This window comes from Crocodylus siamensis, chromosome 6 (genome assembly GCF_052110815.1).
Source record: "Crocodylus siamensis isolate JL-2025a chromosome 6, ASM5211081v1, whole genome shotgun sequence".
In the NCBI taxonomy this organism is placed as follows: domain Eukaryota; kingdom Metazoa; phylum Chordata; order Crocodylia; family Crocodylidae; genus Crocodylus; species Crocodylus siamensis.
In genome coordinates this window covers 4,319,352-4,344,059 of record NC_143400.1, presented here as the reverse complement: position 1 = coordinate 4,344,059, position 24,708 = coordinate 4,319,352, and the positions used below count along the sequence as shown (strand labels likewise).

The following is a 24,708-nucleotide window of genomic DNA, read 5'->3' as shown; positions in this document are numbered from 1 at the left end:
TAGAAAGAGGCTTTCTACTATAAATTTCTGTTCAGAACTCCACCACTTAGCAGACCTTTTGCTTTCATTAGTCTTGATAGCAAGGGTTGTTTTGGAGCTAATCAACACAGTTGAATCCTTAAGAATTGCCACTGTATCAGTGCAAATCTGACGAGTCTCCGCTCTTTCTCCTCTGCCCTTCAAGGGTTTACGGCATCATAGCTCCTTTCATAACCACACTTCCAAGCATAGGAGCATTTCCCAAGTGGCAGTGTCGCCCAGACTGGTGCCTGTGCTAGTGAAGTCATAGGCTGCATACACACAGAGAATCTACTCTGGGCACATCTGCTTAATAACACTGCCTGGCGTCGTCTTATCCCAAAGCTCAAGGCAGGGTTGGGATGTACTATAACCCCATAAACATCTGTGTTTCAGGTGAGTGGTGTCCCTGATACGAGTCCACCTTGAAATGACATAACCAATCTCCCTTTCAAGAGCTTGACCTGAAGTGGGGCTGTCATCCCAGCCCCCGGTGCTCTTGGCTACCAGCCCCACCCACATGCCAGGGTAGGAGAAAGGAGGAGTAGTTTCTCCCCACAATAGAACAGTGATTCTTCTAAGCAAGGTCCTTCTAAGGGTGCCACTCACTGTCAGCACTGTTAGTTGTGCAAACACCCACACATGATTCGTAAGATAAAACCAGAGACATCCAATAGGAATCCTGAGTGTCCAAAACATCCTGTTGTGGTTTTTCTGACTTCCTTAGAACAAAAGAATTGCTCTATATATTTTTTTCATGGTCAAGAAATAAGATGCATCCCCTTGGCTTCTATCAACCCATGATGGCAGATGCCAGGGAGAGTAATGCATAAGAGCGCGATCACTCAAGGTATGCCTGGTACTTTGGTCTCGCTCGGAATCATCCACTCCTGCCACCATTGATAGATGGGTTGCTGGACTAGATGAAGCAGTGGTCTCGGCTAGAACGGTACCTCTTATGATCGAAAGCTAGCTGGTATCTTCCATGGGGGTGCCTTGATTCTAATGCAGTTGAGAACCACTGCAGTAGAAAAGCAATAATGTTAAACCCAGGATGTCTTATGGAGCCTTCTATTTTATCCAGAGAAGCCCAAGAGAAGCCAAAACAAGTTCCTCCGAGCCATATGCCAGTCTATTGGGACATTAGTAATCAGGTAACTTTTTCAGGAGCAGCTACATACAGCAAAGCATACATAAATTCGCTCATCACCAGATGGGGACAACTCCAACCCCTCCGGATTCATCCTCATGGTCAAGGCACATTCCAGACTCTCACCGTTATGCCTTGGTGTGGAGGGGTTTTATACCTTTCAGGTTCAAATATCTGTATTCCCACGCATTTCTCTGAGAGGGTGATCTTTGGCCAGTAGAGTAGAGAGCAGGGAAACTTTCCTAGGGTCTTTCCTGGGGTCACCTTATTAGCATTGGGTGTGACTGCTGGTCTGCGCATCTCAACTCCTTTGAAAATGTCCCTCACCAGGCGCCTTCTCTCTCATTCTAATCATTGTCCTTCAGACTGAACTGTTTCTAGGAGCAGAGGATCTGGGAAGAGGAAGGTAGTGATGCTCCCAGCACAGGACAAAGGGGTGAGGGGTGTTCAAGACATACTGCTTTTCGTGGTCCAGGCCAACCAGAACATTGAAGCTCAGCAGGCAGCAGCTGGACCTTCGGCCTTTTCAGGCTCATCTAGTAGTCACTTTAATTGGGGTGATTTGCAGGTGTCTCATTTGGATCTGTACCGTATGTCATAGCATCCCCCTCGGTGTCTAGCACAGCATGCCTGAGATCCTCCTCACCCACCCCTGGTCGCTTTGCACACTTCGGGTATGGAGGCCTCCGCCTTGTCGTTTGCTATCAGGTCACAGCTGCTTGAAAAGTCTCGCTGTACATTGCAATTTCTTGTGTCCAGTGGCTTTTCTGTCCTGTGACTGGCAGTGCTGTGCATGTCTGCCAAGGCTGGTGTCTTGGTCCCTCAGTTTCTCCCTTCCTTCTAGACCCCGAGAGCATGTTGCCTGTTTTGCTGTTAATCTTGTAACTACACTCTGAATCTCTCCCTCTCTCTCAAATCTCTGGCCTCAGAGGGGACTGTGTCTCCCCTTTCTGATAAGGCATCTTCGCCGGCGGATAGTCAGCCCCATGGCCTAACGAACATGAGGGTGGAACTAGCAGTAGACGGCAAAACGATGGTGGATAGCTTCCATGGGCCTAGCATGAATTCTGGAATGGAGGCAACCTCTGTGGGTTCCCCAGAAGGCTCCCCATTTTCCATCGTAGCAGAGCCCCAGTCTCACGGCCCAGCCATTCCAGTTGGTTTCCAAGAGCAAACCTATTCCAGAAGCGATGTTCAGAAGGGAGATGACCAAGCAGTGCAGAAGGACCAAGGCACTATGGACCAAAACAAGCCTGATGCCAGCAGCGAATCCAAGTTTACTTTCTTGGTGGACCAAAAACAAGGTATTGAGCAGCCTGCTCCCAAAGACTCCATCTACTCACATTCCTCTGCCCAGCCTGGTGGTGAGACTGTGCTGGAGAAGGATTCTCCTGAGTCCCCGTTTGAGGTCATCCTGGATAAAGCAGCATTTGACAAGGAGTACAAGGCCTCGTTCATTAGTGAAGCCAACGATCTCGGCAGTCCCTGGGTGGTGCATGGTGAGAGAGAGCAGCTCACTGACATTCCCGAGGATCGCGTCTGCGAGTTTGAAGCCAAACCACGGCGGGGCAGCAGTGGCAGCTTCCCAATGGGCGCTGGACTGTCTCGTCAGTCTTCCTGCACCACAGCTGCCCTGGAAGAGGTGTCCAAGTGCGTGCGCGAGATGCATACCTTCACGAATGAGCTCTTGACCTGGGACTTGATTCCCAAGGTGGAGCCTGCCAACAAGGTCCCTGAGTTGGATCTATCAGAGTGGCCTTCCAAGGATGCCATAGATAGTCCTGCCCAGCCAACAGGAGAGGAGAAGGAAGCATTTAAAGCAGCCTCCCCTTCTCCCATAGGTGTCAGGGTGTCTGCAGACTTGCCCGAGTACCAGTTCGAGCAGCACTCTCCACGAGGCCAAGGTGTGGATCTGAAGACCTCTGGACCTGCCACTATCGACATGAAGGCTGATGTTGCCTGGACAGGCACCGGCCTTGTTGAAACAGCAGATGCAGACAGCTCGGGAGAATCTGATGACACAGTGATTGAGGACGTGACCGCAGATCTGACCTTCAGAAGTGGCAAGTTCATCCTCCAGCCCGCAGAGAATGGCACAGCTCCAGCTGGAAAGCCAGCTATCAGCCCTATCACCACTGGCGAAACCAGAGATTGGATCATTGCCAGTCATGAAGAGGCCCCCACAGAGTTGCCCAAAAAGGGCATGATGCCCTCCAGGACACCAGAAGACCACCGAGGATTCATCGATGACTTTGAAACTCTCCAGGCTCACCCCGACATCAGGGGGAGTCCAGTCTCTGAAGCAACACTTCTCAAGTCTTCTGCTCTGGACTTTACATCCATAGATGCACAGGAAGTGAGCCGCACCAATTCAATTGGCATTGTGAAGCCACTTCAGGCTGGTGGAAAGCCTGATGTTCCTTCTAAAGAGACTGTACATGCACCAAGTGGAAAAGCCCCCTCAGGTATTACAGAAGGCCGAGAGCGTCCAAACACCTTGAATGGGGAGAGTTTTGTGGACTTCATGAGAGAGTGCCTGAAGTCCAAAAGCAGCGGCGACTCCCCAGAGGACCTCACAGAAAACTTCTTGGAGGCTGACGCCGTAGCTTTAAAAACTGCAGCTCGCAGAGACGGAGCATATTGGTCAGAGGTGAAGGAGAGTCGTGAACACACTGAGAGAGACCTAACGTACGGTGGAGGCAGTCTCCAGAAATCCCCTTTCTCTCCAGGGTCCCCCACCACAGCCCAAGACCTGGAGCAGGAGCGACTAACGATCAAGGCCCTCAAAGAACTAGGTGGAGAAGTAGATGAGAAGACATCTCCCACATCAATCAATGTCTTCCCAGTAGAAGGAAGAAGGGCAGTCTATGACCCCAACACTGGGACACCCCTTCAGAAACCCACCTTGGAGAAGAGGCCACTGTGTGTCCAACAGCCTATGGACCCCAAGCCAACTCCCAGCCCTTGTGCTGGCACCGATGACAAAACCCCCAAAGAGCCCATCTGCGTTGGGCCGGCCCAGCCTCCTGTAGATCATGCTCTAGTGAGACTCCTGACTGAGTTTTCAGGTAAACCGCTCATTAGAAGTACAGTATCTCATTTGTTTGTCCAATGTTTCTCCTCATGCTGCAGGTAGATATCTTAGGTCTCTGAAGGAAACGATGTAACGTGTTTCCTTCCTTAATCTTGAGCTTGCAAGAGTTCTTCCACCGTTCCTCCAATGTCTTCAGCCCTCTCTGTGGTATCCGAGCGCCTTCTGTGTAAACTCTCTTGGCCTTGATTGAGTTGGGGCATGCCTCTGTTACTGGGCCGTGACTTTGTTGGGGGAGAGAAGGAAACCTTGTAGGGAGGTCTTTGGTAACAAAAGACCCTTGTATCCCTACTCCATTTACTGCTAAACCAGTCGATACAACCATCAAGAAATAGCAAATTCTCCATGTCTCAGACATCCCTATTAATAACTCGCAGCTCGTGAGGCTTCCGAAATCACGTGTCAGGCTTAAAAAAAAATTGACTCTCTTCAGCAAACACAAGCGTTGAATTTATTGTAAGAGGTTATTGTGAGTGTTTCTCTGCAGAAGATAAAGGGTTGTTGGTGGGGGTAGCGGGTTAAAAACAGTCCTGAATAGAAGCTTTTGTTCACGCTCCCCACATGTTTATGCTGGAAAGATGAATTTCAGGCCTCATCTTCAAAGCTTTTTCATGTTTGGACACACAATAATAAGGGGGTTTTCTTTTGGTGGGGGGGGAAGAGATTCAGGCACAGATTATATCAGGTTCAATTGGCGTCCAGTCAGCGTGGAACCAGTGATACAACGAAGGCTTCTGTTAGCGCAAGGAGCTGTAGACTGGGCTGAAGACCTCTTGAGCGACAGCAAACAAAATGCAGAGAAGGCTAACGGCATGCTGGGCTGCATTAATAGGAGCATTGACAACAGATCAAGGGAAGTGATTATTCCCCTCTATTCAGCACTGGGGAGGCCGCATCTGGAGTCCTGTGTCCAGTTTTGGGCCCCTCACTACAGAACGGATGTGGACAAATTGGAGTGAGTCCAGCGGAAGGTTACGAAAACAGTTTGGGGACTGGGGCATGTGGCTTGTGAGGAGAAGCTGAGGGATCCGAGCTTATTTAGTCTGGAGAAGAGATAACCGAGGGGGGAATTTATTAACAGCCTTCAACTGTTCAAAGAGATGGAGCTGGACTGTTCTTAGGAGTGGCAGAAGACAGAACAAGGAGCAATAGTCTTAGGTTTCAGGGAGGGAAGTCCAGGTTAGATATTAGAGAAAACTTTCTCACAAGGAGAGTAGTAAAGCACTAGGACAGACCCCCAGAGAGGAATCCCCATCTTTAGACATTTTTAAGACTAAAGTAAAGCCTTGGCTGGGATGATGTAGTTGGGGCTGGTCCTGCTCTGAGCAGGGGGTTGGACTAGATGTGACCTCCTGAGGTGCTGTCCAACCCTCATTTTCTATGATTTTAAAAACATAAGAATATAATAATTGCCGCTGACTGGGTCAGACCCTAGGTCCATCTTGCCCAGTCTCCTGTGTCATGTGGCCAGAGAGCAGACTCTGAAAGGGAGAGTGGCTTGGGTGTGACCATGGTTTTTTCCCCTTTTCCTCTCTCACTCGCAGCCTCCAGCATTTAAGGTCTAGGAAGTCCTGATTCAGAGGCTGTACTCACAACACCCGTGCTCAGTTGGTACCAGTGTCCCTTTCTTCCAAGAACTGGTCTAGTCCCTTTTCAAAACTGGCTAAACTATCAGCTTCCACCACATCTGGTGGCAACAAGTTCCACTGTCGAATTACATGCTGGGTGAAAAACCTTCCTTGTGTTGGTTTTAAACTTACTACGTACTAGATTCATGTTGTGACCCCCCTAGCTCTTGTCTGGGGAGAGACAGTTAATAGTAAATCCCTAATGACTATCTCTTTGCTGTTTAGTATCTAATAAACCTTTATCATTTCCCTCTTTAAGCATCTGTTCTCTAAACTGAACAGGCCTGGCTTCTTTAGTTTCTCCTCATATGGAGGGCCCTCCATGCTGGTAATCATCCTTATTGTCCTTCTCTGGATCTTCTCTAGTTCTTCTATATCCTCTCTAAGGTGTGGGGGCCAGAACTGGGCCCAGTATTCAAGGTGCGGATGCACCATGAGTTTATAAAGGAGTATCACAATATTTTCAGTATCATTTTACAGAAAATGAGTTCTGTGCCAGTGTTTCACAGTGTCATGGCCAAGGTAGGTATGTAACCTCGTAGGGATACCCAAATGGTTGCCAGGAGCCAGCAGATACTCCTTTCAGTGACCTTTGCCCAACATCTCATGGGCTATCAACTTCTGCGGCATGCTTTTGAGACAAGTCCGATGGCCTGTGGTTTTTCTCGAAAGGCGGCAGAAGCTGTTCTCTGAATGGCAGTGTAGGAAGAGCACAGCTGGCTTCATAAGTGGGCAAAGACCTGGATGGAGAGGAAAGGGGTGACATTTATAACCTGTGGGCAGGGGCGACGGCAAAGATCTCCCACCAAGGAAGGTCTGTTGCCATCCCAAGAGTGATGTCGGACAGACGCTGGCCGAGGAAATGAGAGCTAATGAGATCACGTCAGTGCCTTGAATCTTGTACACTCTCCGCTGAGTGGAAAGCTGTCTGCTGCGAGGCACTTGACGGGAGTCAAAGATGGATGGCTAGAAATGACCCCAGTGGCCTTCACTCTATTGCTACTCTTCTGCTTATCTATTCAAAGCTACAGAGAAACCATGAAAGCTCAGAAGATTGATCTACGGTTGACAAACCTATGTAGATATGTGGTGATGTGAGGAAGCAAGGCTTTATTAAGTGAGAGAAGGCGTCTCTTGATCAAGAGCAGCAGAACATGTTGCCTTCGGGCTTTGGGAACCCAGCTCTGGTGCCAGGAGTGGGTTTTACCTCCCTCATATCCTTCGATATGAGGAGGAAATCTCTCAATCCACGTCCTGCCCACCAGCTGCCTACCCTAACAAGTGTTTCTTGTCTTCCTGCCCACCCTCTGAGATGGCACATGCTCTGTCCCACAACTCTGAGCCCTGCTGCTTTCCAAATGTGGGTCTGAGAGCCAGGCTTGAGGAAATCTCTCTTTCCATGGGTTGGGGCAGGCATAACCTTCTAGCCAAGACATTCTTAATCAGTTCATCTTTGGCTAGCTGCCCTAGTGCCTTCAAAGCTCTGTGCTCTGGGATTTGGGAGGAGACGAGCCAAGTCTGTTAACCCATTACCATCCTCCCCTGCCCCTGGCACAGGGGCTTAGAAAAGAGCCCTATCCTGCTCACACGAAGCACATGTCCCCATCTGTGTTCACCATACTTGTGGTGCCAGCAGCACCCTCTACTTTGGGCTCATGGACTTCAGGCTCTTTCATACACAGCTCCTCCTTTCCACCCAGCTGCTGCCTTTAGCCAGAACACCAAAGACCAGACTCAAAACGTCACCTTCGCTGACACATCAGGGAAACATTCAAGCGAGCAGATGAAGGCTTGGGGCACAGCTAGATCCTGAGAGCTTTGCTTTCGCCCTGCCTCTGTGAGTAGGGCACTAAATTATTCCATTTTCTGCCTTCACTGCACCCCAGCTCTGGTATTTTCCTCCCCCATGTGTCTCTTGCACTAGTTGAAACAAATTGATCGGTGCCTGTTGTCCGCTACTGGCAGTATTCACGATCAGGGGGCATATCAAGCTGTTTCCTCTCTTGCTGGTCATTGCAAACCAGTCCAGCCTTGCAGAAACCACCCAGAAGAGAGGAAGTGAGCAATAGCTGGGGGGGGGGGTGTTCTTTGATCAATTTGCACAGACCCCCTCAAAACTGCTACACCCAAGATAAGCCTGAGGGCTTTTATTTTGCCTGGAGAAGTACAGGAGAAGCCAGAGCAAGTTCTTTAGAGGGATACACCAGCTTCTTGGTGTATTACCCATCAGGCAACATTACCAAGAGCAGCTACCTACAGCAGAGAATACAGACATCCTCACTCCCCTGTGGCATGGTCTCGGGGCCCTCTGAATCCAGCCTCATGGTTGAGGCAGATTCCAGATTCCCACCCCTTGGCCATTTGTGGAGGAGTTGTATACCGTTCGGGTTGAAATGTCTGTATTCCCACCCCTTACTCTGGGAGAAAAATCTCTTGCCTGTGGAGCAGGGAAACTGAGTCATGACCCGTGACCCTTGTTCTGTCCTGGGGCCTTATGAGCGTTGGGTGTGATCCCTGGTCTGTGCATCTCAGCTCCCTTGAAACTGTCCCTTGCCATCTGCCTCCATTCCCGTGCTAATTGTTGTGATTCAGACTGAATTGCTTCTGGGAGCAGAGGATCTGGGAGGAGGAAGGTAGTGACACCCCAGCACAGCGCAAAGGGAGAAGGGGTGTTCACAGCTCCACCAGCAAAACCAGCTTGGCAACGCCAGGCGCAGCCTCCAAAGCCTTTTCCTCTTCAAGCCGCAAGTGGCTTCAGCCTTGGGAATGTACCCGGAGCGGCGGCAAATAGCAGGCGGGGGACGCACCCTAGAAATTCCACCTTTTTCTCTTTGTTCTGCTTGGCGCAGAGGTGATGAGAGGCTTTCAGCTCGCCCGGGAGCGTGGCACGGTGCCAGCATGCTGGGAGTGGCGCTGGCTGGCTGGCTGCCCAGGGTCTCTCCCCCCCACTCCTCTATGCTGCCACCAACCACACTCGCACTGCAGCTGCTTTTCTAGTTGCTCATAGAACAAGTCGGGGGGGGAACAGTCCCCGATTTAATTCCAGCTGCTGCGGTCAGCACCCTCTTCCATCCAAAGCCAGGTACTGCAAGCAGCTAGGACCCAAAGTCCCCATCTCTGCTCGGGAGACAGATTCACGCCAGCTGGGCGGACAAAGGTTCACAAATCAACTGCATAAGCCAAGGGATCTCTTCTAAACCAAGATTTAAGCCTCCATGTCCAGGCCAGTGTCCTTAATTGCAGAACAAAAGGTCGTTAAGCTCGCCTCTTAATTCCCACAATAGAGCGAGTGAGCCGCGGCCTGAAGATAACATGGTCCTATTGTAAGTGGGAACTAATGGGCATGGATTATTGCCCTCTACTGATTATTCCCCAGTGTTTGGCACTGGTGAGGCCACATCTGGAGTCCTGTGTCCAGTCCGTCTCCCCCCCCCATACACACACACTACACAAAGGATGTGGTCAAATTGGAGAGTCCAGGGTTCGGTGGCTGGGGCACATGACTTGTGAGGAAAGACTGAGGGAACTGGGCTTACTTAGTCTGGGGAAGAGAAGACTGAGGAGGGATTGAATAGCAGCCTTCAACTCCCTGAAGGTGGTTCCAAAGTGGATGAAGCTGGACTGTTCTCAGTGGTAGCAGATAAGAAAGAGCAATGGCCTCAAGTTGCAGCAAGGGAAATTTAGGTTAGGTATTAGGAAAAACATTTTCATCAGAAGTATTGTGAAGCACTGGAACAGGCTACCCAGAGAAGTACTGGACTCTCTATCCTTACAGGATTTTAAGACTCAGGTAGATAAAGTCTTGGTTGGGATGATCTAACTGAGGACTGCCCTGCTTTAAACGGGGGTTGCGGTAGATGACCTCCTGAGGTTGCTTCCAACCCTCATTTTCTATCATTGTGTGGAGGCATTACTGCCACTTGAGTCATTAGGGATGTGTGATTCTGAACTAGGGTGCCATGGTACCCCGGGGTGCCTTGAGATCCTTTCAGGAGTACTACAGTGTTAGCACCATTAGGTTCATGAACACAATTCACAAGATAAACCCAGACATTTCAAACAGTAAGGCTGCAGCTATGGATTTTGGAGTTCTTTGCAGCAAAAAAAAATGCTTTATTGTATTTCCTGCACTGTAAGAGCTGGTATTTTCTAAGGTTGCCTTGAGTTGGTTGAGGGCTGTGTTGAGTCTAGAAAGGTTGGGAACCACTGTTAATGAACCCCATGGGTCAGGATGGAGGGGGATTGATAGGTCAGGATTGTGGGGGAAGTGTGTGGTGGCCTGGAGGGATCTTGCCCAGCTTGTTGGCTGTGAGATTGGTTGTCTCCGAGACTCATGAATCAAGTCAACCAGGGATACTGACTTTCAGGTCCTGCTGGGTCCATACACAATACTTTCCACTGGAAAGCTCTGTGGGGATAAGGATCCGATTGGAGTGGACATGATATAGAAGTCTTCAAATGCTGGAAGGGCTGTCATATAGAAGGGGGAGTGCAGCTTTCCTTTCTTGCTGCAGAGAGGAGGATGCGGACCAATGGCTTGGAGTTGTAGCAAAGTTGGTTTAGACTAGATTTCTGGAAAAACTTCTTTGCTGTGAGGCAGTGAGATAGACACCCAAAAAAGTTGTGGGCTCTCCATCACTGGGGGTACAAGGAGAAGTTGGACAGCCACTGGTTGGGGATGATCTAGGTGTAGAGATACCTGCTTTCTACTGTGGGGATTTCCTGTTTTGCCTGTTGCCCTCTTCCCACTTTCTGCTGCTGCATGTGTCAGAATGTTTTTAAGCCTCTCTCAAAAGGTGTTGCCTGCAGCCCAGGTTGGGGATAGTGACTGGGCTGGGCCAGTGCTGGTGCTGGGACCAAAGCTGGAAGTTCCTGGCTAAAAGGTCTTCCCACCTCTGCTCAGGGCCAGACTGACACTACATTTTCCCCCATGGTCAGACTGGTACGGACTGGTGAGGGGTAGGGGGAGATGTGGTTTGCCTTCCTTTGTAGCAGGGGCACAGCCTCGACCTGGGATCTCTGGAGTGTGTATTAACAACCTTTTACAGGAGAAGGATATTAGCTGTCACAATCTCCCAGCTTTCCCTCTGGGAGGTTGGGGTGTGATGTCTGGTGTTGTGCCAGGGCTGACAGTAGTTTTACAAAGAGTTACAATGATGGGTTTGTCTGGAAAGGTTTGGACAGGGCCAATCCTGCCTCAGGCAGGGGGTTGGACTAGATGCGACTTCTGGAGGTCCCTTCCAGCCCAGCTTCCCCAAGATCCCATGGTCCTTCTTCCAACACCAACTTACTGAAGGAGACTATGCTGGTGGTCCTCATCACATGTCTAGCTTGCCATTGGGTCTGCCAAGTGGCTGTTTCCTCCAGTCATAGCATATCCTGGGCACCAAGGCCACCTTCCTGCCTCTGGGGTGAAGCATGTCTCATGCTCTGCATTTGGGCACTAGATCTTGAAAAGGAAGTGATGTAGTCTATACCAGGGGTGCTCAACCTCCAGCCTGTGGGCCAGATTAGACCCATGGCAACATATCATTCAGTGGTGGGCCTCCCCTGTGGGTCTGGAAATCTGGTGATGGAAAGAGTTATGCTACCATTCCCAATCCTGGTTCCCCAAGGGGGCAGGTGGAGGTAGTGCCTGGCCCTTGGGACCCAATCCCAGTGCACAGGGTGCAGGAGGGACCAGTGCCTGGCACCTAGCACACAGTCTCAGCAGTAGGAGGTGGTGCTGATCCCACAGCACCCAAACCCAGCAAGATGAGGTGGCAGCGAATCCCCAGAGCCAAATCCAGGCTCATGGCAGGGCTGCCACAGAGCCTCCAGCACCCAATCCCAGTGCGCGGAGCAGGGAGAGGGTGCTGGGCCCCAGGACCCATCCAGTCTGTAGACACCCTGCACCACTCAGCTTGCCCATGGAGCCAGGAGGCTTGTTTGGGTCTACATAGAGCATCCTTGATTTTCATGGACCTCCAAGGCAGAGCATGGGCTGAGGACCCTGTATGGCTTCCTGCCCTCAGAAGTGAGAGGGTAGGGCAGGCTTATGATAGGTTGGAAGCAACATAAATTTCCCATGGGACAATAGCAGGGCTCAACAGGAGCCAAGGGCTGGGACTTGGGGTATATAGACTTCTATGGGTGGATCTAGGATTTTGAAAAGGATAGTGGGGAGTATGGATAGTTTGATATATCATCACACATGCACAACACCTATCTTACCATGTTAAAAGGACAGTAGAAACTTTACTACTAAGCTCTTGGCCTCGATCTGCATTATTCAGTTTAAGACCAGAGCGAAAACAAATCTAAATAAATACATGGAGGGGCTGGGACTCTTAACGATGAGGGTGGTCTGGAGTTTGAAAAGCTTGAGGACCATTATTAGGTGGTCCTCCATTGTGACTGTGTTTGGATTTGTAGGCTGGGGTCCTAATGAGTTGGGGTGGAGGGGCAGGGCATGGAGTCTTGATGAGGTTCTGGGGGGCAGGGCCTAGTGGTCTACAAAAGGTTAAAAACTACTGTGTTAAATGGCTGTTTACCATGACTGTGGGTGGGTTTGTAGAGTGGAGTCTTAACAAGGTGTTGGGGTGGGACCTGGACTTTCAAGGCGGGGGGAGGGGAAGGAGCTGCTGGAGTCTTGACAAGGTGCTGGACCCCGCCTTCCTGGAGTCTTAATGAAGCTGGGGAGGGAGCCTGGAGTCTTGACAAGATGCCGGGGGCCCCCTGGAGTCTTAACGAGGCAAGGGAGGGGGCCTAGAGTCTTGCTGAGGTGTGGTTGGGGGTCTGGAGTTCTGAAAAGGTTGAGAACCGCAGTGTTAGTGTCATCTGTCATGACAATGGGCAGACCTTGTAGGTGCCTTGGCCAGGGTTTGCAGGGCGAGGGGACCAAAGGCTATGACAGAAACCCCCTTCCCCCTGACTCCATCCAACCCTGTCCCCATCACATCCTCTCTCTTCTCCCCGGCAGTGCGGGACCTGATCTTCTGGCGGGATGTGAAGAAGACAGGCATGGTCTTCAGCACAACGCTGATCCTGCTGCTTTCGCTGGCGGCCTTCAGCGTGATCAGTGTGGCATCCTACCTCATCCTGGCACTGCTTTCGGTCACCATCAGCTTCCGGGTCTACAAGTCTGTCATCCAAGCCGTGCAGAAGTCTGAAGAGGGACACCCCTTTAAGTAAGGCTGTGGGGAGAGTGGTGAGGTAGCAGACCAGCAGTCCCATCCCATCCAGCAGCGGATCTGGGATTTTAAAGGGGGGGTGCATTCAGGATTGGACCTGCGGCCTCTGGGCCTGATGGCTACCTGCCTGTCCCCTGCTTCCTGCCCCAGGGCTCCCTATCTGCCCCATCTCCATTTTCACCTGGCAGGACGCAACCCCTAGCTCCCTCAGTCGAAGCTCCCCTGCCCTCACCCCACCCACATGAATATTTGCATGCTGAGAGTGCCTCTTGGCCCCAAGCAACCAATTGTAGCTTGAAGAGGAAGGCTTCAAATTACACCTCCCAACCTGGCCAACAGCCCCACACAGTCCTAGGACCCATCCATGGACCAAACCGGAAGGAGGTGCTGGCCAGAGGGCACCCAGAGTGTTGTGTGACCGTCTTCCTTTCCCTTGTCCATGCACACCTCATCTTTGAGATAAGCAGGTGGCTTCATCTGGCAGCATGTTCCAGCTGGAACTGGTCGAGCCCATTGATTCAGAGTCCCACTTCCCCATCCTCCAAAGTACCTTCCAACACCAGCAAGGGGCCTGGGAGTAGATATCAGGCCGGAGAAGGCTGTCTGTAGAGCAGGGCTGAAACGTAGTGTAGGTGCCTCACCGAGATCTCTCCTAACCCTGTAGGTATATTTACACTGTGAGTGCTTTTCCTGCATTCAGTTAGCACTGGGGAACCACAGGGTGGTGCTACCCTGTTCAGCAGGCAGAAATTGCAAAAAAAAACCCTTCCCTTGCCTCTTCCTGGCCTAATTTAATCTGTTCCTAGCAGCAGGCCTGACATACTGCTGGAGCTCATGTGTGTAAGCTGTAGAGGTAAAAGCAGACCCCCATTATAGAATCATGTGAGAAGTAGGGCTGGAAGGGAGTTTCAGAGATCACATCTAGTCCAACCCCCATACCTGAGGCAGGATCAGCCCTGTCCTGACCAGCCCAGACAAATCCATAATATAACCTCTTCATAAAACTGCCATCAGCGCTGACAATACAGGCCGTGACACCCAAACCTGCCACAGGGGAACTGTGGTGGCCAACATCCTGCTGCTGCAAAGGCTGCTAATACACATTCCAGAGATCCCAGGTAGAGGGCCCTGGTTCCCACTACAGAGGAAGGCAAACCACCCTGCATCTGTACCAGTCTGACCATGTGGGAAAATTCGTTCCTGACCCCAAGATGGTGTCTGTCTGACCCTTAGTGGAGGGGCAAGACCCTCTAGCCATGACCCTCCAAGTTTGAGTCCTTGAAAGAATTTTGGCATAACCCCATCACCATCCCCAGCCTGGGCTGCAGCCGATAAATACTCAGTGCCTCTGAGGGAGGCTTAAAAACACGGACGTGCATAACAGAAAAGGGAGCGGGGGCAACTAGCAAAGCCCAAAAGCCTGGGGAATCCCCACAGTAGAACACAGAATTCACTATGTCTAGATCCTTTCTGACCAGTGGCAATGTGTAGGGGGTGCACGTGCACTCCCTGAGAGTGCCAGTGCACCCCCTGACCAACGGCACTTGCTGCTTAGGCAACAAGCAGGTGGGAGTGCTGGTGCCCCCCCCCCCCCGCAAGCACTGGCCAGTGAGTGGAGTGCTGTGGTGCTCCCAGAAGAGCAGCAGCCACTTCTCGAAGCGGCCACAGCAATCGGCAGTCTCACAATTGACTGCTGGGGGACCCTTCCCCCCTGTGGTCAGTGAGATCAGCCGTGGGGGGGACCCCCCTCCCGTCAGCAAGATTGGCCACAAGGGAAACCCACCCCACACCGGCCTGCCCCCCAGTTGGTGACTGGTCAGTAGCGGGGCACATGCCCCTGACTAAGGCGGCACTAGTTGCCCATGTCCCTGACTAGTGGCTGTCTTCTTGAACACCTCCAGTGATGGAGAGTCAACACCTTCCCTGGGCATCTATTCCGCTGCCTCCCTACTCAAACAGTGAAGAAGTTTTTCCTGAGATTTACTCTAAACCTAAAATTGCCTGCATTCTTGTTTGTTGTATGCATTCACAGTGTAGCCACCAGCAAGAAGACTGGGGAGTTGGTCATACTGATATAGTGTGCCTATTTTGTCCTTTTAGAGCCTACCTTGACCTTGACGTCACACTGTCCTCGGAGGCTTTCCACAACTATGTCAATGCTGCCATGGTGCATGTCAACAGGGCCCTCAAGCTTGTCATTCGGCTCTTCCTGGTGGAGGATCTGGTGGATTCCCTGAAGGTCTGTGCCAAGTGGGGTGGTGGTAGCACCATGACCCTCCCCAAAGGAGTGGGGTGAGCAAGAGCTTTAAGACTTATGAAAACCAGAACTTGGGCTGATCTCGAGCAGGAATAGTGATGATACTGGGACTAAAACCAGGGGTGGCAGGTGGGCTGGATGGGGTAGCTTTGCTCCTTGTTAATAGTGCCATTTTGTTCCCCTTGCAGCTGGCGGTCGTTATGTGGCTGATGACATATGTTGGAGCCGTCTTCAATGGGATCACACTCCTCATTCTTGGTAAGGGCGGGTGCAATTTCCATGCAAGACATGGGCTCCCTCCTCTTTGGGTAACACGTCTACAGCACATTAATTACTGTCATAGCTTCCAGCCAGTTCAGCCCATATTACCGTGCCCCTTTCAGGTTCCTGGGTGCAGGTAGGAAACCTGGGTTCTACCCCCAGCTCTTCAGGGCACTTGCCATGTCCCCAGCCAACAGCTCTCACAGCAAAATCCAGATCATCAACCACTAGAATACCATATTTTCTCACATATAACATACTCCTTTCCAACCAGCTGCTGGAAATTTTAATGTGCGTTATATTCAGGAAATACAGTAAGAGCAGTTTCTGACTTATGGGCAAAAGTGAAAGCAAAATCAGCACTCTAAAATGCCTCTTATATGTTACATTTGTTAAAGAATTAACTGGTCTGCACAATAAACTGCACAGTAAAGCTAGACTGGCCACCCATGCAAAGTAATGATCATGCTATAAAAATATTCCTCCAGCTATAAAAATAGCAAACCAGCTACCAAGTCAGTGCTTGGTAATGTGTAACAACTTTATAGCTGGTTCCTAGCCAGCTTTAATTTGAACCTGTGACAGGGCCCAAAGGAAACAAAACAATAAGCAGGCTCTGCTCCTTCGCTTCTGCTGCTTCCCACAAGGAAGGATTTTTTTCTGCCTTTTGAAAACAAGGTGCATATTGTATGTGAGAGAATACAGTACTTTGTCCCTACAGTCTTATTAGCTGGGGTACTGAGTCACTGCCAGAGTCCTAGGGACTTGCACACAGACAGGTCTGGATAATTTATCGTGTTTCAAGCCCATGGACAGATGTAACTTTAATCCGGTTTAAAAGGGGAAGGAGTATGTGTCAGCTATTCTGACTTAGGCTTGTCCAAGTCTATCCCAGTAAAGGTGGAGCTAAGCAACTGCAATGTTAAACCTGAGTAAAACCAGTTAAAGTAGGTTTAACCCTATCCTGCAATAGAAGTGGAGAGATGTTCCAGTTAAACCAGAATATTCCAATTTAACTTTAATATCAATAAAGTTCAGTCAAACTCCATCTGGCCCTGTGAGGCTGGTCCACAGGCTGGATTGGGCCCACAGACCTACCACTAACCCCATACATCAGATCCAGTGCATGTGGCACGCACTCTGGGCCTGCAGCACCTGCCCCAGCTGGTCCAGGATCCATACGACACATGATACCTGCTCCAGCCAGTCCAAGACCCACACTCCATGCAATGCCTGCGTGCTTGGGTCCCCAGCTTGTTAGGACGGGTAGTAGCTGCAGCATGTGGGTCAACTCAGACCCAGGGGCCAGGTGACAGAGTTCCTTGGGCTGTATTTAACAACCCTGATTATAGCTGGTATATTTGTTCCCACCCTCAAAGTGTATAGCATTTTCTTCCCCAAAATCAAGCCCCCAAAATTGGGGTGTGTTTATTAAACAGGGAAGCTGAATTTTTGCCCAAAATAAAACTCCCTGCTTTGGTCTGTGCTCCACAGTGCAGCAGCTCTGGTTTTCCTCTTCAGGCAACTGAGGGACTCAGTGCATCATAGAAACGTCAGGCTGGAAGGGACCTGCAAAGGTTACATCTAGTCCAACCCCCTGCCTGAGGCCGGATCAGCCCTGTCCGAAACACCCCAGACACATCCATCAACTAAACTCTTCGTAAAACTACCAACAGCCCTGATATCACACCCCAGCCTGCCGCAAGGAAAGCAGGGAGACCACAGCAGCCCTGTCCTGCTTCTATAAAAGGTTGTTAATGTACACTCTCGAGGTTCCAGACAGCAGCCGTGCCCCCACTACAAAGGAAGGCAACCCACTGCCTCGCCACTCCCGCCCCTTCCCCATTTCATACTAATCTGACAATAGAAAATTCTTTCCTGAACTGAAATGCAGGGTCATTCTGACCCTGAGCAGAGGGGCAAGATCTAGCCAGGAACTTCCCAGTCTGAGTCCAGGAGGAGCACTGGCCCAGCTCAGTCCAAATTTCCAGCCTGGGCTGTAGTGAACACTCAGTGCCTCTGAGGGAGGCTTAACAGCACCCAGACAAGTAGCAGAAAAGGGGACAGAGGGAACAGCAGAGTCCAGAAGCCTGGGCAATCTCCACAATAGAACATAGGCATCACTACGAGGTTGTTGCATGCAATAAAATACAGTACTTCATCAGTCTCCCTGATGGGAGGGATTAACCAGGCTTTAGTAGTAGGTATGGAGGTGCTGGAAGGTTGGCCCAGTCATTCATTCCAAAAGCTCCAAGTTCAGATCCTTCCAGGCTCCCTTGGCCAGGTTTCATTGTCTCTCCATGCCTCAGTTTCCCTGTCAAAAAGGGATCTTAGCACTGTTAGGGGTGGCCTAGACCTCTGAAGGTCCCTTCCAATTTACTTCTCTCTGACACTCCCCTGCTTCGGTGCTGAGGAGGAATCAGAGATGGAAGTTCTCTGCAGAGAGATCACGAGAGCTGTAAATGGAGAGTCCTGCACTGAGCCTGACTTTGTTTTTTTAGTCCAAGGCTAGTCATTCTGTCTTGGAAGGTTTCACCTTACGCCAGGCAGCAGAAAATTTTCCACCGCACAGCTGCTATCGTCTTTCTCCCCCAACTTTATAATCAATGACCTGTCTCTCTGTCTCTCCCTCACAGCCGAACTACTGGTCTTCACCTTGCCTGTCGTCTATGAGAAATACAAGGTGAGTGACCACAGCGCCACCAGCTTGCTGGTCGTGCAGGCTTTGGCCCAACTGCCTCTGAGTGGGCTTAAAGCCCCAGCAAAACCTGTGAATTTTTCAGGCCAGCCAAGATGATCCCAGAGATGGAACAGTTACAACGCCAAGAGAGGCTGATAAGCCTTTGACTCTTCATTTGGAAAGGAAAAGGCTGAGTGGAGCATAGGATAGAGGTCTATAAAACCAGGCAGAGTATGAACAAAGTGAACAGGGAGCTGTTATTCCCCAATCCCAGAAAGCTGGAATAGCAGGGTGCCTGCTGAAATGAATGGGAGATGGATTTAAAGCTAACCTGAGACAGGACTTTTTTGCATGGTTCACTGTTAATTTGTGGAACTCTACCACGAGAGGTTGTAGAGGCAGAGAGTATGGCCTGACTCAACATGGGACTAGAACGGCAGATGGTAAAATTTGGCCTGCAGCCATATCCACCCACCAGCTGCCACCAGGAGGCCTGAGGCAGGGCTGCATCCTGCACTGCTCCATTCTACTGCAGCCAGCGCTGGGCCAGGCCCTGCAGCACACAGACTCCTCTGTCCCTCACGCCTCCCAACTTCCTGTTGGTGCTGCGGCTGTGCGGTCCTAACACCACATCCTCCACGACTAGGCCTGCATGGGGCAGGGTGCAATGCCATGTGGTGAGTAGCCATCTCACCTGCCCATCACAATGAGTCACTGCTGCCATGGTGCCTCTAGGAGGTGAGTCTGTGCTGGCTGCAAGTCACCCACCCCTGACTTCCCAGTGCCACGCAGTGTCAGCAGTGGCTCATCACAACAGACAAGTGGGAGAGCTACCCAGCACACTTCATGTCCCGTCCTGTGCAGGACCAACAGGAAGACAGGTGGGGGAGGGGGATGCGGGGGAGTCTGTGTACTACCTGGCCTGGCTCCAGCTCTGGCTCAGGTTCCGGCTGCAGCAGAGCACTGTGGGGCTCAGCCCTCCCTTCTCAAGCAGCTGGCAGGCCAGACGGGATCAACTGGCATCCCCCTCTCTCCCACCCCATCCCTCAACCACTCACCATAAATTACTAAGTGCCCAACCCTGCTCTAGATGCACCCAGTTTGATGCTGTCTCTCTAAAGCATCCACTACTGCTGTTGTCAGTTATTGGGCTAGATGGACCATTGGTCAGACCCAGTGTGCAGTTCCTTATGTTCTTATAATAAAAGTGGAGCCCTCACATCCAGATGTTGAATAGGAGCCAACAATGTGCTTTTGCTGTAAAAAAAAAAAAAAAAAAGGCAACAGCATTGTGGGTTACACTAACAGGAGCATCACTTGGAAATAATCCTGCTCTATTCAGCACTGATGAGGCCTCATCTGGAGACCTGCATCCACTTTTGGGCCCCACACTTCAAAGAGGAGGTGGACAGATTGAGAAGAGTTCAGTACAGAGCGACATAAATAATGAAGGGCCTGGGAGGCAGGACTGCTAAGAACAGACTAAAAGACCCAGGGTGATTGAGTCTGGAGAAGACAGAGGGGATTTGGTGACAGGCTTCCAGTTCCTGAAGGGTAATGACAGACAGGATGGTGAAGGGTTGTTGTCTGTGGCTGCAAGGGGACAGGGCAATGAGCAACGAGCTCAGGTTGGAGATGAGGAAGATCACTCACCTTCTCCCTCTGAACGGGACTCAGGGCTGGGACAGGCTGCCCAGAGAGAGGGGGAATCTGACCTTGTCTGGAGAACAGGATTAGACTAGTTGTGACCTCCTGAGGTCCTTTTCACCCTACTATTCCAGGCCTTTTCTATAACTTCTAGCACTACATCAACCTACATCAGGTTAATTCAGTGAAACCCCTTCTAATTGCTCAACAGTATACTGGATTATGGTCACTAGGCAGATCAAGGGAGCTGATCTTCCACTGTACTGAGCACTGATGAGGCCTCCCCTGGAGTCCTGTATTCAAAGAGTGGGAAGAGTCCAGCACAGAGACATGCAAGTGATGAGAAGCCTGGAAAGCAGAATGGATGAGGAAAGGCTGAAAGAACGGGAGTGACTGAGTTTGAACAAAACATAGGGTGGATTTGGTAAAAGGCTTCAAATCACTGAAGGGCCATGGCAGAGAGGATGGAAATGGGGCCGCAGGAGACAGGACTAGGAGCAATAACCTCAAGCTGCATCAGGAGAAATTTAGGTTGAAGATTAGAAGGACTATGAGAGTGGTCAAGCATTGGAACAGGCTGTCTAGGGAAGTGATGGAATCTTCTCCATCCTTGGAGATGCTCAAGAGTGGGTTGGACAGACCCTTGGTGGGGAAGGTTTAGTTGGAGACAATCTTGCTTTTAGCGGGGGGTTGGAGTAGATGACCTCTTGAGGTCCCTTCCAGCCCTACTTTCCTATGACCTGCCTCATGATGGGTGGCCATATTGTGTAGATCAGCTGAGATTTAATTTCGGATAGTCCCTCCTGGCCTTCAAAAAAAAAAAATGGAGGCAGCTATTCAGAGAACAGTAGAGGAAGTGTTTTGTAGTTGCTTCCCCTTCCAGTTGTCTTAACCCTCTGGTTCTCTTCGTTCATTCTCAGACGCAGATCGATCGCTATGTTGGAATTGTCCGGGACCATACCAAGTCTATCACTGCAAAGTGAGTCCATTTCTGCTCCCTTCTCCTTCCCTGAAACACCAGGTTTCTTCTCATGCCCCCAGATTAGACCCACACCTTGTCTTGAAGGCAGAATAAAGAGATTTTCAGAGTCACGGCTAACAGCTGATCATATCAGCACACTCACCTTTGGCCACTTTCTGGCTGCCCTGGGCAAAATCTGGAGCCAAAAACTACTGCCAACTTTTGGCAAAGGCTGTGAGAGAGTTAAAAATAGACTCCGCCCCCACCGAATGCTGGTTTAACAAAAGCAGAGCCCTCAGCAGCCATTGCAGTGCTTCTGTGTTCCTATTCTAGTACACAAATCTGGTTCCCCTGTGCACACCCCAGTTTTGCAGGGCTGATTGGTGGGGAAAGGGTGGGTGTGTGGTATGTGGGCAGTTAGGCAATGCATAGGGGCATGCGCCCCCCTTGAAATTGTCCCTTGCCGGCAGAGGAGGGGGGAGCGCCAACCTGTGCCCGCCCTGAGAAGCGCCAGCAGCACTTCCAGTATGCCAGCAGTGCTTCTGGGGTTGGTGATCAGCCGCTGCCCCCCTGCCACCAGTCGGTGGTCAGCCACTGGTGACCTGCCAGAGCCTGGACAAATACAGTACAGTCTCTCCCACTCACCATGGTCAGATTTGTACGGACTCAGGGGTCCTTGCCTTCTTCTGTATCAGGGGTACGGCCTCTGCCTGGGATCTCTTGAGTATACATTAACAACCTTTTATAGAAGCAGGATAGTGGCCACCATGGTCTCCGGGCTTTCCCTCTGGTAGGTTCAGGTGTGATGTTTCATGTTGTGTCAGAGTTGATGGTAGTTTGATGCAGAGTTTAGATGATGGATGTATATGGGATGGTTTGGATAGAGCTCATCCTGCTTCAGGCATTGGGTTGAACTAGATGCGACTTGTGGAGGTCTATTCCACCCCACCTTCTTTATGATTTTCTGTGATACCTCATGGCACATCATCCATGCCCCTTCAAAGGAGGACCTTTCTCTGGAAGGCTTTAGGCCTTAGATAGGTTGAGTTTATTAGTCTGACAGCACTCTCTGGCTGAGCATGGTGAACCCTCTGAACCAGATGTCACTGATCAGAGCTAACTGAGATGGAGGCTCTCTTCTTGGGGTCACATGGATGACACTAGCAGGTTGTCCCTCTCCCTGCTAGTGTCCATAACAGCTTTGGAAGTGAGTGGGGATCTAATGGCAATGTTGGATGGAGAGAGTTCCTGGGTATGGGAAAGATGGGGTTCAAACTCCATCCAGGAGCCAGCTCCCAGGCAGAGGGCTCTAGACTGAGCACTTCCGATCTATCACCTGGCCTCTCCATCCACAGGTATAGAACCTGTGGTCTCCCAGTCAGAATGCCCCCACACCTAGAGCCTCTTGAGGTCTATCTGCTTGAGATGTGGAAGGCCTCTGGGAATCCCTGGCCTTGGGGTTTTTGTGGTTCCCCCCACCCACACCTCTCTGGATGCTTCTTGCTCCTGAAGGACTAGTTTTGCCTTCCTCTGAGGCCCTGGGACTTTGGCCACAACCAAGGCTGGCAGGGTTTAGTCCCATGAACACTTTGCTCCTTGATGGAGCATCTTGGCCTTCCACTTAGGGTCAGACCAGTGCCCAATTTGGAGCTAGGAAAAGGCTGTTCTCCCTCAAGCTCTGACTGGCTTGGACTGGTTAGGGGTCTTTGCTTCCTCTGTAGCATGGGGCAGGGGCTTCTCCATAGACCCTTCTGCATGTTTAGACTGGCCATATATGTCAAGTAATGATCACCCCATAAACACATCTGTTCAGCTATAAAAAGAGCTAACTAGCTACAAAGTTAGTGCTTGAAAATGTGTAGCAACTGTATAGCTGGTTTCTATCCAGCTTAAATTTGAACATGTGGCAGTGCCCTTAGTGCCCATGTCTCTCAGCTTTTCCCCAGGGCACAAGAGAGGGTGTTTGAGGAGTTCTGTCTGTTGCTTCCTGCTGGTGAGGGTTTGGTGTAATCATTTGAGGGAAATCCTCAAGACAGGGTGGGGGGAACCAGACCTTCCTCCTTCCAGCCTGATCCGGTTGGGCATCTCCCAAGATCTCACTCTCTTTCCTCCCCCCCCCACCCCACCCCATTGTGTTTTCACAGGATCCAAGCAAAACTCCCAGGAGTGGCAAAGAAGAAGCCTGAATAGGCTGGTGGGCAGGGAAGTGGGTCCCAGTTGTTACTAAACCCTGTGTCCTAGTTATAACCGTTGTTATTCGTACCTATGAAGGAACTTGCCGAGTCCGCTTGAGCGGTATCTTTGTTCCCCGCCCCCACCCCCCCCCTCCAGCCTAAAAACAAAGCCCATCCATCCCTATGTTGGATTCTGCACCTGACTAAAGAAGAACTGGTGTTTGATGGTGAGGGGAGGTCTCCACGCCTGCTCCCAGCTCCGTGCCCTTCTTCTCGGCTTCTGCATCCTCCCACCCCCATCCCGTGCAACAAGCTTTTTTCTCCCTTGCCATCAGCCCATCCTGCTCCCCGGAAGGTGGAGGATCCATGCGGCAAAGGGTGGGAAGTCTAGAAGAGCTGTTTGCTTCTTCCTGACGTCAGTTCGTTCTTAGTTTTGGGTCCATCCCCCATCCTCTCCCAGCCCCCCATGCCACGCTGCCACCCTTCAGAAGTCACCACTCTCCTCCATTTTGTTTTATTATTTCTTTGCCATGAAATGAAAATGTCTGTAACTGCTGTAAAAACTTGCCTAAAGGAACCAGCGGAACCCCTCCATCCCGTCCCATCTCTGAGATCAGTGTGTGAGCTCTCTGCTCTTGTATCCCCCTCTTGTGCAGGGCTGAGCGCCCTGTAGGATGGCCGGCTGGCGGCGGGGGAGACCCATAGAGGTGAGGCTAGGAGAAACGGTACGTCACCGGCCCTGGTAGTTCAGCATAGTTTTAGCGCGTACAGAGTCTTAACTTGTGTCCCCCTCTCTTTTTGAAGATAGCTTTGAGTCGGTCTGAGAGCTGTCTACTGCAGTCCTCAGTTGGCACTAACAGTGAAGTCCCAGCTCTTTACCAGAGTGGAGCAGGGGGTGGAAGAGGCAAAGAGGTCAGGGAAGGGAAAGGAATGAATGAGCTGCTTAGTGATTGGGCCCTGAGCCAGGAAGATGCCGTTTTTATTTTTATTTTTTTGGCCTTCCACAGCTCAGGTGGGTGCAAAGGGAACCATTGGTCACCACAGAGGTCAGAGCAAGATGGATCCCAGCAGAGAAGAGATATATCCAGGTCTCATTTTGACATGAGGCCTGTGAAGTCAGAGCTTAGACATAACCCCATAGCCTGACCAACTGCTGGAGATGCCTCTTTTTTTTGGTCAATAAGCCAGCGCCCACACTCCTCCCACCACAGGAAGTCCACCCCCTTTTTCTCACCCTTCCATCAACATCTCTCCTCCTCAAGTCTCTTCTGCACTGGACGCCCTCAGCCTAGCTCTTCCGCCTGTTTTGTTACTGCTGTTATGTAGATCCTCATGAAGATCTCTGTGCCAGGCGACTTGGGGGTTTTTTGTTGTTGTTGTTGTTTTTTTTTAAAGGAACATATGTAGACAAAACAACAATGGAAACAAAACTACTAATGAAGTGTGTGGGTGTGTGTGTGTAAGTGTGTGCGTGTGTGTAAGTGTGTGTGTGCAGCATCAAACTACAGTAGTGGCCAGGGAATGCTTCCCCTGGTTCCTTGTCAGACTACAACCAATATTAATAAAAAGAACACAACAGCTGGGGGTGTTGCTGATGTCATTTCCTGTGTGTGGTCGTGCTTGGAACTCAAATGCGTTGGAGCTGAGCGATGCACATCATGAGCATTCC

The 24,708-nt window shown here is 50.7% G+C and overlaps 1 protein-coding gene across 1 annotated transcript; it reads left to right on the top strand.

Moving 5' to 3' along the window:
- The first annotated feature begins 2,097 nt into the window (after positions 1-2,097).
- Positions 2,098-24,617, top strand: RTN3 (reticulon 3). The gene is made up of 7 exons (XM_090055219.1): positions 2,098-4,236; positions 12,849-13,056; positions 15,160-15,298; positions 15,505-15,574; positions 18,214-18,260; positions 20,825-20,883; positions 23,010-24,617. Exons 1-7 carry the CDS (start codon positions 2,169-2,171, stop codon positions 23,053-23,055), a joined length of 2,637 nt encoding a protein of 878 aa, XP_089911345.1. The 5' UTR covers positions 2,098-2,168; the 3' UTR covers positions 23,056-24,617.
- Positions 24,618-24,708: the final 91 nt, after the last annotated feature.

Excerpts from the sequence above, each read along its gene's own strand:
- RTN3 (XM_090055219.1), top strand. The coding sequence starts at position 2,169 with ATGAGGGTGGAACTAGCAGTAGACGGCAAAACGATGGTGGATAGCTTC. Across the intron at positions 13,057-15,159 it reads GAAGAGGGACACCCCTTTAA|AGCCTACCTTGACCTTGACG; the intron begins GTAAGGCTGTGG and ends TTGTCCTTTTAG. Across the intron at positions 20,884-23,009 it reads ACCAAGTCTATCACTGCAAA|GATCCAAGCAAAACTCCCAG; the intron begins GTGAGTCCATTT and ends GTGTTTTCACAG.